We start from the raw sequence: 15,540 nt of genomic DNA, 5'->3' as shown, positions 1-15,540 counted from the left end.
ACCCTTAGGGCCAGTTATATTTTGAATATAATCCAGCTCTTACAATCAGATCCACAGTCAAAACGTAATACCCTAAGGGTGTATGTTTCACACAGTATGGTGGAACGGAGGGGTGCAGTGGGCTCTGTGCTGTATTGATGGTCTTTGAAAGATGGAAAGCACTGTTGAAGTTGCACTAAGATCAGTAGTTACATTGTAGCTAATAATTGTATTTTATTTTTTATTAAATTCTTTTATTTTTAATATTTTTATTTTCATGTTTAATTACAATAACGGTACACATACATACAACTGTGATATGACTCACAACTGCAATTACTTTCTAGGCCTACAGTATACCTGGCAATACAACTACATTATAATGTATATATAAGAATACTTAGCAACACCTGTCTCTCTCTCTCTCTCTCTCTCTCTCTCTCTCTCTCTCTCTCTCTCTCTCTCTCTCTCTCTCTCTCTCTCTCTCTCTCTCTCTCTCTCTCCTCTCTCTCTCTCTCTCTCACATGGACTCAAACTCGTCGACACGTTGTTTGGTGTTTCCCAGGCGGATCTTACGGAGGGTCTTGTATTTGTCGCGGCCGGCCTTCACGTTGTCCGCGTGGATCAGATCGTTGGGAGTCTTCTTGCTGTCATCTCGTTCGCTGGCTAGTTCCCAGCTCAGGGCCTGAGGACAAAACACAAAACATAAAACACACCTAGGCCTACTAATAGAATTATTCATATGACGTGGAACATTCCTCCGAAGCATGAGATCCAGAAAGAATGTGTAGGCCAATAATCTGTTTTATGATCATGAGTAGACCAGGTGGGGAAAGGGTGGGGGGGCCTAACCCAAACATGGCATAGATGAGCTCTCAATATGAGAAAGCTGACTCGTTTGGACTTGATCTCGTTTTTCGTTTGCTTAAAACTGATTTCTTTTTCAGATAAGTTTTTTTAAGCTGATCTTCTACAGGCCAGGGTTGTTGTTCAGAACTACTTTGTGACACGATGACTAGAAAGCTACGGTATAAAAACAACATGTCAAACATTAACATGGACGTGAATAACAGAGACAACAGTCTCTGACTCCGACCTTCAGGTGTTTCTGTAGCCGGACGTTCTTCTGGGCCTCTGTCACGCGTTCCTCCTCGCTGCGGTCTCTGAGCATGCCCGCTGAGGTCAGCTCGGCACTGGCTTCTGCGTCGCTCTCGTCTGTCTCGTCGTGCTCGCCATCCACGTGAGAATGCACCTGGTCCTGGGTGAGTTTACACTTCAGCTCTTCTTTGGTCCGCTCAAAATCAACCTCCACCTTAACCGCCTGCTGACACACACACACACAGGCACACACACACACACACACACACACACACACACAAACACACACACACACACACACACACACACACACCGCTCACATTGAAGCTCTGGGGTTAGATATAAGATAGCGGCAACACACAAATACAGTCACACGCACACACACGCACACACGCAGGCAGGCACACACACACACACACACACACACACACACCTTTCCTCATTCCATTCCATGCATTACAGTGAGCTGGTATCTACATCTATCAGCTATCTGCTGCACAGTGAAGCACTCATACAGAATAAGACTCATAAGAACTCATAAGAACACGCATATAGACTCACACTCACACACACACACACACACACACACACACACACACACACACACACACACACGTTCTTTATTTAACTCCTCTACAGGCCAGCTGTGTGTGAAACCACAACTGTTGGGTTCTCCTTCATCCTACCCTCTTCTGCCAACCCTTGGCCTCATTGTCCTTCCTCCTCTTGGCGTCCTCCAGGAGGGAGATCTTTGACGTCAGCTCAGCCAGCTCAGTGGCCTACGCAAACATGGAGAGGGAATTTACAATGTTGTTTGAACTTTTATGACTTTAAGTATGGTGTCAGGTGTTTGGGTGCTTGTGTGTGTGTGTGTGTGTGTGTGTGTGTGTGTGTGTGTGTGGGGGTATGGGTGTGTGTGTTTATATATATGTGTGTGTGTGTGTGTGTGTGGGTGTATATATATATGTGTGTGTGTGTGTGTGTGTGTGTGTGTGTGTGTGTGCAGGTGTTTATTTTGTTTATTTAAAGGATCCCCATTAGCTTATGCCGTAGCAGTTTGCTAATCTTCTTGGGTCCTGTTCCTACAACGCTGATTAAATCCGATCCAGGTTTAAATCAGATCCGGGCGCTAATTTCAGCTTGTGTTCCGTTCCATCAATGTGGCTCAAATAATTTGCTGCTTGGTTGCTATGCAACCAATCCTTCAAACAAATAAACTTAAACAACCTGTCATCAAACACTTAATAAGTGCATCTTCAGTCTCTTTTTGAACGATATTTCGTTTTTTTCTTTGCGGATATCAAGAGGTAAATGATTTCAAAGTGTACTGGCTCTATAAAGCACTGTTCTTTTCAGGAAGTTAGTCCTTGGTTTGGCTTGCATAATATCACCATTGTCAGCCTTTCTGGTGTTATGGTTATGAACAGTATTACAAAAAACTATTTGATCTTGCAAGAACTGAGATTTATGTGTTCGGCAGTGTATTGCTAGAACATGTCACTGTGCTTGAGGTTAGCCTATTCTCCACATCAAGCCACACAAGGAGTGCAACTTGTGAATGCTCGTTCTAGTAGAGCAAGAGCGAGTGGTGTGTGTGTGGGTGTGTGTTTTATATATATGCGTAGGTGTGTGTGTGTGTGTGTGTGTGTGAGTATATATATGTGTGTGTGTGTGTATACAGTATATGTGTGTGTGTGTATGTATGTGTGTATATATATACTGTGTGTGTATATATGTGTGTGTGTGTGTGTGTGTGTGTGCGTGTGTGTGTGTGTGTGTGTGTGTGTGTGTGCATGTGTGCGTGTGTGTGTGTGTACCAGGTTCTCTTGGTTCTTCATTTGACTCTCTGACTGCAATAGCAGGGCTGCCTTGGCCTCCTCTGCTGCCTTGCGCTCCTTCTCCAGACGCTCTGCCTCCTCCTGGGCAAACTTCCTCTCTTTCTCTAACCCCAGGGCCCGCCGGGTCTGCTCCTCCAGCTCTGACACACACACACACACACACACACACACACACACACACACACACACACACACACACACACACACCGTAAACACACAAGCCACTAGCACTCAAACACCCTACACACCATACTTAAAGTCATAAAAGTGCAAACCAGTAAAAGCGTAAATGCATTTAAACGTCTGAGTCAGACCTTCCTGAGCTCTCTTTGTCTGCTCCTCGATCTGTCTCAATCTCTCCATCAGCTCCATGGTCTCTCTTGCTATCTTCTCCGTCTCCTTCTCTGCATTCTCTCGCTTCTTTTTCTCTCGCTCCAGCAGGGCTCTGAATGGAGGGTACATGTGCAGCCAACACACACTTGAAAACAACCACTACAGAGCTGAGCTGAGCTGGCCTGGTTACTTTTCTATTTTCTATTTGATTTTGATTTTATCATTTATTTTGATTTATTTGATATTTATTATTCAGTTGTCACTAGTTTGTTGTTGTTTTTTTGGTTGGATGCTAAACTGCATTTCATTGTATAGTACTTGCGATGACAATAAAGTTGAGTCTAATCTAATCTAATCTTGTTGTTGTTTATGGTGTAAGCTGCTGGAACCTTGGAACTCGGGGATCAATAAAGTACCTATCAGATTCTATCTATCTTACCATCGTGGTTGAAACAGTACAGGAAGGTAGAGTGTGAACGCCCACAGAGAAGACTAGCACGGAACATTCTTCTCATCCTAGGCAACCATCGCTACATCTCTCAGTTATGCTTGCAAGATAAACAAGGTCACGCACTGCCAACGGCAATTGAATCTAAGAACCATTACTTTCATAATGACTAGACAGTGTAGAGATTCAAAATATTTCCTAGTAATATGATCTAAGAAGTGCTATTCTCTGCCTCGGTCTGAAGAGAGAGGCTTTACGCTGTGTTATTGCACATTGCACATACCTCTTGATATAGCCTCTTTTATACATCTGTACATACTGTGCGAAGCTACCTTAACTGTACATACTGTGCATAAGCTACCTTAACTGTACGTAGCTCATAACTGTATATACCTAACCCTAAACTACCGTACATGCCATACTGTACCTATCACTAACATTGTGATGTTTTTATATCATGTTGTTATATAGTTTTTATATCATGTTCTTATATCACTATTTGCACTTCTGGTTAGATGCTAAACTTAAGATTTCGTTGAATCTAAATCTAAATCTAGAAGCTAGGACATAGAAGTGAATATGGAAATACTTTGTAGGCCTGCAGCATACCTGCCAATACAACTAGGCAACTATCATGCCAGGAAAAACAACAACACTTCATCTCTCTCTCTCTCTTTCTCTTTTTCTCTCTCATCACTTTTTCATCTGTCTCTGACTCAGTGGCAAGAAAAAGTAAGTGAACCCTTTGGATTTACCTGCATTTATGCATAAATGTATCTTAAAATATGGTCTGATCTTCATCTAAGTTACAATAATGAACAAACACAATCTATTTTAACTAATAACACATTCAGGTTGGAAAAAGTATGTGAACCCCTAGACTTCTCCAAAAGCTAATTGGAGGCAGGAGTTAGCAAACCTGGAGTCCAATGAATGAAACGAGATTGGAGATGTGGGTTAGAGATACTTGACTTATAAAAAACACTCAAATATTTTGTTATCACAAGAAGCATCTTCTGATAATAATAACTATAATAATAATAATAATAATAATAATAACTTTTATTTGTATAGCACTTTTCCAGCAAACGTTGCAGCTCAAAGTGCTTTAATCATTATATAATCATACTCATTTAATTATTAAGTCATTTAAAGGCAACAAGATGGGATTTTTTTTTTTTTTTTTTTCTTGACTTGAAAATATTTGCTGAGGTTGCATCCCTAATGTAAACTACCTAGACACTAGGCAAAGCTGGATTTTTTTGGATGCAAAAAAAGCAAAAAAGAGATCTCAGAAGACCTACGATCAAGCATTGTTGATTTACATAAAGCTGGAAAGGGTTACAAAGTAATCTCTTTCTTTTCAAAATATTTTTGTTTTAGAATTCTTTTCTGAGCTTGTCGGAGCAGGGCAAATGGATTCACATTGTTTACATAGTAGGCATTGATGTGTAAATAAAAACAAACAAACAAAAACAAACAATGTTGGCAGTAAGACTTAAAATAGGACAGCCCTACCCCCCCTCCCAACCTCCCTTCCCCATCCAGCTACTAATCTGAAATAAGGCACTGTCTCTAGAAATAGGTAGATAAGATAATACACATTTTAATATAATAAAATTAAACAAAATAGATTGTTATAAATATAATAAGTAAATAAAATAATAATAAATACATGAAAAGTAGCTATTTTCATGAAGTTACTGTTTTTATATTTTTATATTAAGGGCAGAGCTGGAATGCACAGTATGCTATATCGTTTGGGTGTTAGGGAAATATGTCAAAAAGGGTCTCCAGGTCTCGTAAAATCTCCTCAGAACTATTGGCTGAGAAGCGCAGCATCTCCAATTGAAGGCAGGACATTATGTCTGGAAGCCACTGGCTAAGTGTGGGCAGGGCAGCATCCTTCCACTTGAGCTGAATCGCACGCCTGGTCAAGAGTGAAGCAAATATCACCATGCGGCACTCTGCAGACGTCAGTCGAGGACCATCTTTACCAGTAGTACCAAATAAAGATATCAAGGGATCTGGGTCTAGGTTCTGCTTCAAGATACTGGACAAGGTATGAAAGACATCCCTCCAGAACTCTTGTAGGCGAGGACATAGCCAGTACATGTGAATACGAGTAGCCTCATTGTTTTTGCATTTGTCGCAGGTGGGGGTGATATCAGGGTAGAAGCCTGCTAGTCTGGTCCTATGAACCACCTTAAATTGCACTAGGCAGTGTCTTGCACAGAGTGAGGATTTGTGTATTGATGTGAGGAGGGAGACTGACCATTGGTCAGCCGATAGTGCCTATCCCAAATCATGCTCCCAAGCCGTTTTAATCCTGTCTAGAGGTGGACATGTCAACATGGAGATTTTCCTATGCAATGTGGAAAGTGCACCTCTGGGTAGTGGGTCAAGAGCGAGAAATGTATCAACGGGATTAACGTTCTTTAGGAAAGCACTGTAAAATAGAACAGACCTGTAAATTTCGCAAAAAATGTTGGGGGGTAAATCGTATTTTCTCAGACAACTGGTCGAAGGATATATAAAACAGTTATCTTTCGATAGGCCATCTGATGCCTTTCCTGTGCCAGTCTTGAAAGACTGAATCGTGTTGGGATGGGGCGAAAAGATGGTTGGAAGCGACAACGTTCATGAGAGAGAGGTCCTCATAGCCAAAGGTCCTCCTGAACTGGGCCCACACCTTCAGGGTGTGACACACAACTGGGTTGTCCACTGATTTAGTCAGATAATTAAGTGGTGAGCTAAGGAGTGCTGAAGCAAAATACCCTGGCATGATTTAAGCTCCAGAGAGGTCCATTCTGGGCTATTACTTGAAGGTAAATGTGGTTAAAAAAGACAAGACAGTGAATATTAGCAGCCCAGTAATAGTGGCGGATGTTAGGGAGACCCAAACCTCTGTCTCCTTTAAATCTCTGTAGTAGAAAGACTTGGGAACTGGTACACACTGAAATAAATATGTATTTTGTAAAAACATGTAAAAACAACAACTTCATGAAACTACTTTTCATTTATTTATTATTTATTTATTTATTATCTTTTTGGTTTTATTTTATTATATTCATATTTTCATATTACCTTATCTACCTATTCCTAGACACTGTGGCTTATTTCAGATTAGTAATTGGATGGGGAAGGGAGGGGCGGCAGGGCTGTCCTATTTTTAAAGACTTACTGCCAACATTGTTTTTTTTTGCACCGACAACCTCGGAAAAATTGTTGCGGTGGGAATGTATAATAATTTAATCCAAGCTACGGAGCCAAATACAATTTTTTCCAAGACTGTAAATAGATACCTCCACTCAACAGGATAAAAATGGTATCTTTCTCAGCATCTAATCACACTCAGGGACTCTTTCAGAGGGTGGATTAGTAGATTAAAGAGGCGTCGGACATTTAAAAAATAGTGATTTAACAAAGTTAAAGGCTATGAGAATTATGCATATAATTCATATTAGGATGGAGGGAGTGAGCCCAGCCGAAAGACAGAACGGTTGTTAATTGTGCACAGAGGAGCGCCGAAAAACTTCTTAAAGAATTCGTCTGGAAGTCCATCCGACCCTGGGGAAGGACACGCAGCACTATGTATGTGCAATGAGTGTGTTCAATAAAGACATGAAAGATTATAATTGTTGTGTTGTGTTATTATCTTAAGCACATTGTGTTTGTCTAGACTAAGATGAACATTGTAAGTTATATCAAGACATTGTAATTCCAAAGGGTTCACATACTTTTTCTTGCCACTGTAGGAACACTTCATCATCTCGCTCTCTCTTTTCTTTTTTCTCTCTCTCATCACCTTTCCATCTGTCTCTTGTTCCTTTCCTCCTTGGCTTGGGCTTTCATCTGCTGCACCTCGATGGTATCAGGTTGACGCCGCCGCATGTACAGGTCATGGTTCCCCATACACAGGGCCAGGATCCGCTTGTTGATCCGCAGGCGAGGAGCGTAGAACACAAAGTCCTAGCACAGATAACCAAAGACAAACATGACTATGCCAGGAACACACATACAGGGACAATTCACTCTTTGGTTAAACTCTATTCACTCAAGTATACCATAGGTACAGGGCCAATAACAGCAACAAAACTAATTGGTAGCCTGGGGTGGTCCAGGTGTCTAGCACCGCAGTCTACAGTGTACACATAATCCCATGTCGGCGTCGGTTCGAATCTGGCCCATGCCCTGCTGACATGCCCTCTCTCCTTACATTCCTGTCTGTCTTCACTATATCTGTCCAATAAAATGAAAAATATGAATGGGACTGCCCCACTTCTAAAAAAATAAAATAATAATAATAATAATTGTAGTACACAGTCCGGATATCAGTAGTCCAGTGAACACTTTTAATGGTCATTATCCATTGAAAATGTGTTTTAGTCTGTGACTAGGCTTAAGCCTTGTCTGTGAAACCGGCCCTAAAGGGCTCTGCACACAGCGTGCGATTTCTGTTGCGCGTCAACGTTCCATTTTGAAGTTTGAATGGAAGTCTATGAGAACATCGCATTTACCCACACACGGCCCCGATTTTAATCGCACGGCGAACATTCGATTCCATTCATTTTGAATGGGACAAAGCAGTGCGACAAAACTCGCACGCCGTGTGCTTTGTCCCATTCGAAATGAATGGAATCGAATGTTCGCAGTGCGATTAAAATCGGGGCCGTGTGTGGGTAAATGCGATGTTCTCATAGACTTCCATTCAAACTTCAAAATGGAACGTTGATGCGCAACAGAAATCGCACGCTGTGTGCAGAGCCCTTTAGGGTTAGGGTTAGGGTGCTACAATCTGTTGCACATTCAAATGTTCCCTACTGATAACACAGGTGTAATCAATCAACAGTGAGAAAGCTTTGGTATACCGGAGATTTCTTGTCAATGGGCTTTATGACAAATTTCTTGTCATTGAAGGAAATGTTCCTGATCTCACTCCATGGGAAGCCAATCTTAGGGGTCATTCTACAGAGAGATGAGAACAGAGTCAATGTTAACACCATTGCAGGGGAGGCTGGTGTGGGTAGAGATCGGAGGATGGGCTCATTGTAATACATGGAATGGAATAAGGATATGGAATGGAATGGAATGAGGAATGCTATCAAACACGTTCCAATGAGCCCGTCCTCCACTGGAACACAGAGACATAAAGAGCTGGACTGTGCCCTACAGATGCACTTGTCAGTAATGAGATACGTAAGTCCTACCTGTCTGTCTTCTCATAGATGTTGAGGCCCAGAGCGTCTACTCCCAGGCACAGCTCTGTGCCCTTCTTGTTCTTGATGCTGAAGTAGTTGACACCGTACATCTCCAGGTCCTGGGCTATCTTCAGATACTCCACCATAGCATCCTCTCTGTGGGATGAACAGGGCTTTATTTAGAGGAGAAAACCCACTCAGCTGGAAACGTTTCCATGGCAGTCAACGGGATAAACAAGGGTAGCAGGTGACTCTCAAAATACAGTCAGTAGGCAGAAGATGATAGGAAGTGAAAGGTGTGTGTGTGTGTGTGTGTGTGTGTGTGTGGCTTCACCTCAGCACCCCTTTGTGCTCCTGGTGCCACACCTGGATTCTGTTCTCCCACTGCTCCTTGTTCAGTTTGTGCTGCTCCAGAACCCTTGTTAGAATGGGGCGACACAGAGTCAACCTTCCTTCAGCAGGAATACAGTACCGGTACATTTCCTAATGTGATAACCATGTAAAAGAACGGCCACTAATTGTGGACAGACAGACCCACACCCTCCAGAGTCTACAGTTTGGCGCACACAAACACACACACACACGCACACGCACACGCACACGCACACACACACACACACGCACACGCATACGCACACGCACACGCACACACGCACACACACACACACACACCTCTGTGGTAGCAGTTTGTCTCTAGTGAGGTATCCTGGTATGTGGTAATCTTTCTTGTGGTCCCCATGCTTAGTCTGCACAGCGTAGGAGGCCAGCAGCACGGCAGTCTCAGGGGGGCAGTAGATGTCATCATTGAGTATTCCCTCTTTCACCTACACAAGCAACAGGGGACGTGTATGTGTCTGTGTGTGGGGGCGCCCACGAGCACGTGTGTGTGTATGTGTACGTGCATGCAGGTGTGTCTGACCTGCAGGAAGAACAGTCGTTGCGTAGCCTCCTGGATCAGTTCCTCGGCGACATCCTCAGGGTAGAACTTGGCTCTGAACTTAATCAGCAGAGGGTTCTCCCTGCGAATGTCTTGAGTTGTCACCTAGCGACCACAGGGATAGGGAGGGATTTCACTAATGACCTCTCCTCTGTAAAAACATGTTTTTTTTTTCATGACAACAATGATGTACCCAATAGGATTAATCTGCTCCTGTGTGGTTTAAAGTCACTCAAGTCAACCGTCATCCAACCAAGTGAAAATAATAACAGCTTAGCAGTTGCTTAATGCTTATGGGGTGCACTGCAATGATGAACTGGCAGACCCGCTACAGAGGCAGGGCTTAGCCAGAGTGACGTTTGCGTCCCTTGTTTGTTGCCTTTGGTTGTTGACCTTGTTGTCTTCCATAGCCCAAGATGGTGCTGGTGCTACTCACCCTCTTGTTGAGTTTGAGCCACGTAGAAAAGCCTTTACTGTCCTGGTACCGCAGGCCAAAGAACCAGGTCTCCCTCAGCCCGATCGTCTTCACTATCTAAACACAATCACAACAACAAACACCATCAATATCTATCTATCTGTCTTGTCTGTCTGTCTGTCTGTCTGTCTGTCTGTCTGTCTGTCTGTCTGTCTGTCTGTCTGTCTGTCTGTCTGTCTGTCTGTCTGTCTGTCTGTCTGTCTGTCTGTCTGTCTGTCTGTCTGTCTGTCTGTCTGTCTGTCTGTCTGTCTGTCTGTCTGTCTGTCTGTCTGTCTGTCTGTCTGTCTGTCTGTCTGTCTGTCTGTCTGTCTGTCTGTCTGTCTGTCTGTCTGTCTGTCTGTCTGTCTGTCTGTCTGTCTGTCTGTCTGTCTGTCTGTCTGTCTGTCTGTCTGTCTGTCTGTCTGTCTGTCTGTCTGTCTGTCTGTCTGTCTGTCTGTCTGTCTGTCTGTCTGTCTGTCTGTCTGTCTGTCTGTCTGTCTGTCTGTCTGTCTGTCTGTCTGTCTGTCTGTCTGTCTGTCTGTCTGTCTGTCTGTCTGTCTGTCTGTCTGTCTGTCTGTCTGTCTGTCTGTCTGTCTGTCTGTCTGTCTGTCTGTCTGTCTGTCTGTCTGTCTGTCTGTCTGTCTGTCTGTCTGTCTGTCTGTCTGTCTGTCTGTCTGTCTGTCTGTCTGTCTGTCTGTCTGTCTGTCTGTCTGTCTGTCTGTCTGTCTGTCTGTCTGTCTGTCTGTCTGTCTGTCTGTCTGTCTGTCTGTCTGTCTGTCTGTCTGTCTGTCTGTCTGTCTGTCTGTCTGTCTGTCTGTCTGTCTGTCTGTCTGTCTGTCTGTCTGTCTATCTATCTATCTATCTATCTATCTATCTATCTATCTATCTATCTATCTATCTATCTATCTATCTATCTATCTATCTATCTATCTATCTATCTATCTATCTATCTATCTATCTATCTATCTATCTATCTATCTATCTATCTATCTATCTATCTATCTATCTATCTATCTATCTATCTATCTATCTATCTATCTATCTATCTATCTATCTATCTATCTATCTATCTATCTATCTATCTATCTATCTATCTATCTATCTATCTATCTATCTATCTATCTATCTATCTATCTATCTATCTATCTATCTATCTATCTATCTATCTATCTATCTATCTATCTATCTATCTATCTATCTATCTATCTATCTATCTATCTATCTATCTATCTATCTATCTATCTATCTATCTATCTATCTATCTATCTATCTATCTATCTATCTATCTATCTATCTATCTATCTATCTATCTATCTATCTATCTATCTATCTATCTATAGCACGGAATGCCTTGGTCAATCTTTGGACGGGGGTACCAAAACAGGCTGCTGGAAGTGGTGTTGGAGGACCAGTAGGTGGCACTCCTCCCTCTGGTCTAAGAGACCCCAAAGCCCCAGGACAGAGGGTGCCGTCCTTCGGATGGGAGGTTAAACCGAGGTCCCGAGTTGTTAAAGATCCCATGATGGAACTTATCGCAAGAGTAGGCGTATTAATGATGTCCTGGCTAAATTCCCAATCTGGCCCTCATACTATCATGGCCACCTAATCGTCCCCTGCTTTCATTTGGCTCCTTCGTCCCCTCTCCTTTCCCCTGCAGCTCGGCCCTAGGTTCCCTAAGAGAATGTTCTCAGTCAACTTACCTGATGGAAAAAAAAGGTTGGATTTGAAATCAAACAAATACAATTGTATTTTATTTGATGGTATTTGTGCACATATTTCACACAATTTCATCATTTAGTATTTGGATGACAATCCATAACTTCCTGAAGTCTGCAACCAATTGAGCCCAGCAGATGCTCTTCTCTGCCAGGCCGGTACTGCAGCCAACAGTCTGTTTGTTTTCAGTTAGTTTTTTTTGCTTTGAATCGTATCATCAGAAACATGTTTAATTGGAATTAAACCAGAAGATTGAGGCAAGAACATTCCATAGTTGCAGAATGGCAGAATGTTTGGGGTTATTGTCTTACTGTATGATGAAGCGCTGTCTAAGACCAGATGTTTCTGTACACTTCAGAATACAGTACATACTACTGCTGCTGTCAGCAGTTGCATCATCAGTTAGGATAAGTTAACCAGCTCAAGTGGCATGTAACCATGTTTTTGTCAATATTTCAATATTTTTATAGATGAGGTGGTATGCTGTAAATATTGAGATGATACTTTTTTCTCCAAACGTTCCTCTTGCAATTACTCTGGTACATGCTAAAATTCGTCTTATCTGTCCACAAGACCTTTTTCCAGACCTCTGCAGGCTTTTTAAGATACTTTTAAACAAACTGTAACCTGACGATAATTTTTGAGGATATTTAGTGTTTTTTTCAGTGGTGTTCTTGATCTGCGGGACAGTTGTTGTTTTTGTCCCCTTAACTACAGTGAACGTTCTTCGGTGATCCACTATATAAGTCTTCCTCTCCCTACCAGGCCGGTGTAATTGTTGAGCTCATCAGTGCTTTCCTTCTTTCTAATGATATTCCAATCTGGTGGTTTTGGTAAGTCTAAGGTTTTGGCTATGTTTCTGATGTGTCTTTTCTGATATTTAAAGCTCATAATGGCTTCCTTGACTTTCATTGACGTCTCTTTAGTCCTCATGTTGACAGACACCAATAGCGGACTCCAAAGGCAAATTCCTAGAATCAATACTAGACATTGACAGATCTCTTATGCCTGCACAAGTGACACAACACACCTCACTAACCAGAAACACCTGTCCCATCACTTTTGGTGCCCTGAAATAGGCAAATAAGTGTTTAGAATTCTCAATGATGATATAATATTGTATTATGTACATACAAATACGTACACAGTATGTACATAAATACTATAAAAATAAAAGCTCAGAATCTATACTTTAATAGTAATTGTTTGATTTCAAATCCAAACTTTTATTATAAGAAGAAAACATGCTTCACTGTTCCGTTAGTTTGTGGATGGCACTGTATCTATCTATCTATCTATCTATCTATCTATCTATCTATCTATCTATCTATCTATCTATCTATCTATCTATCTATCTATCTATCTATCTATCTATCTATCTATCTATCTATCTATCCATCTGTCCGTCCATCCTTCCATCCAGTCATACCTGGTCAAAGAGCTGTTTACCAGTAGTGCTGGGTAGGATGGCAAACTCCAGCTCAGCGTCCATGGTGGTAACTCGAACATTGATCTGTAGAAGAGAGCGTTAACATGGAGACACAATGCAGTATGAGTGGGAGGGAGAGACAACTATACAGCCTAGTTACCAATGTATTGATATAACTTCCAATTAGTGCTAACCAGCATGTTCCTACTATGATAGTCTAATGGTTGCCTAAGGTCTTTGGGAGGTGAAAGGCCAAGAAATACAATATGTTTCTTACATGTTTCTGTTCAACCGACAGGATCATCCAATCGCAAGTGGTTGGAGGGGACTACAATCAAAACATGAAGCCCACAATGTGTTTTTAGAGTTTGGTTTGCTCAGAACTTTTTATTCTCAGATGCATAAAGAACGGTAGGGTCAAATCATGCAGAACACTCAGGGCTATGTGAGGGAGGTGTTTTCATGACCTTGTACCATGCAACAACCCACCCAGCCACCGCTGGGGTCTGCTGTGGGTGGTCTTGCTAGTAATTGACATGGAGAAAATAAGGATCATGTTATGAAACAAGCAAGATTAAGGCAGGGGTTAGGTCTTAGTGTTGGCCAATTATTTTTTAGCTCTCAGGGCTATATATGTTGCTATGAATACAGTATGGACAAGTATATAGGCATGAAAACAATTATTTCAAATTTACCAACTATGAACATTTCCACTACTATCACTCTGTTTGAATTATTCTCAAGTGCTGCAAGATGACCAACTGATCAAAATTAATAGTTGAATAAGTTTAAGCATATACACACAGCAAAACAATCTACTGAATCCTTTACTGAACCCTATCCGTGTTGGTGACATTGTTTAGTTGAAATAGCACTTGAATTATGCACGATGACACCCTTGAAAGGCTTCTATAATCTTTGCCATGAACCAACAATGGACAAGAACCAGTCAATAAAAGAAGCAGACATAAATCCTGAATACATTTTACATTCAACTCTTTTAAAACTATGGTCTCATGATGAAACATTGACTATGGGAAAAAGCTGGCCTAGTCTTCATGGCAAATGTAAACGTAACTGCGTACACAATCTAACACCGAGCATCCACCAAATTGTATTTCAGACCAGAGGTTAGAAACACACATCTATCATAATACTGAGAATAAATGAATACTTACAGTAGACATTTGTTGGTATTTTAACTGTGATTTTGTCCCTTAGAGGTCTGTCCACAGTAGCCTTCTCTCCACAGAGTCATATGAAAGTGCTTGTGATATGTAAGGGATTAGCTTGAATAAAAATGGCCCATTGTGTTGTTCTCAGGACTTTCTTTCTGCTAATCCAATGGCAGCTCTGGAATCTTTTACTCAGGCTAGATTAAGGCTCCTGCAGCAGCACTCTTGACCCTCTCAGGCCCCAATGATACACCATAGTAAGATGCTGAACGAACATACCCCATCTATAATCTCATGCTATGATTTATTTTATGATCATGATATGTATGATACGCTTGATAATTATTTGAACAATTTACCACTAGTAGCCAAAAGAGCAAACGTGATTACTACATGCATAAATTAATTTATCAGTTTAAAAAAGTCCATTGATGTTTAATTGTATCTCATATATTTACATAATGGTGATTTTGAGTTTCACTTGCACTGTTATTATGAGGATTGAAACAGTGCAGTAAACACATTATTTTAATAAGATAGTCAACAATATCTTTCATAATTAGGGGGATTGAACAATGTACGGTTTTCTATGACAATGTAACAATAATAAGGGTGTAACAATAATACAGGTGAAACAATGTAACGTTGGAACAATGTAGCAGTTTGTTCTGGGGTCAGGGCAGAGCAGTACAGTACACGTAGCCACTGTTCCACCCTGCGCCGGCGCGCTCACGCCGCATGTTACCACAGGCTGCGTTCGTAAATCCGCTCTGAGAGCGCCAGAGCGCACACGTGGGTTCAACATCATAAAGGGACCGAGTCATTTGATTGGACAAGGGGCGTTCCATGCGTGCTGATCAGATTTCCAGGGCGTGTTTTAGGAACGCAGCCACAGTCAAGACGGTATTGTGTTTTTATTAAGACCACCCTGT

At 41.8% G+C, this 15,540-nt stretch overlaps 1 protein-coding gene across 1 annotated transcript; it reads right to left on the bottom strand.

Moving 5' to 3' along the window:
- Nucleotides 1-499: 499 nt before the first annotated feature.
- On the bottom strand, nucleotides 500-13,737 carry LOC308152229 (moesin-like; the record flags this gene model as incomplete). The annotated part of the gene is made up of 14 exons (XM_080525154.1): nucleotides 500-664; nucleotides 1,076-1,300; nucleotides 1,764-1,856; nucleotides 2,895-3,055; nucleotides 3,230-3,360; nucleotides 7,505-7,668; nucleotides 8,568-8,664; nucleotides 8,907-9,053; nucleotides 9,232-9,315; nucleotides 9,570-9,721; nucleotides 9,817-9,939; nucleotides 10,271-10,366; nucleotides 13,434-13,517; nucleotides 13,711-13,737. 14 exons carry the CDS (start codon nucleotides 13,735-13,737, stop codon nucleotides 500-502), a joined length of 1,749 nt encoding a protein of 582 aa, XP_080381280.1.
- Between the last annotated feature and the right edge of the window lie 1,803 nt (nucleotides 13,738-15,540).

This window comes from Nansenia antarctica (assembly GCF_963989245.1).
Source record: "Nansenia antarctica genome assembly, chromosome: 3".
Taxonomy (NCBI): domain Eukaryota; kingdom Metazoa; phylum Chordata; class Actinopteri; order Argentiniformes; family Microstomatidae; genus Nansenia; species Nansenia antarctica.
This window is presented reverse-complemented; position numbering and strand designations above follow the sequence as displayed.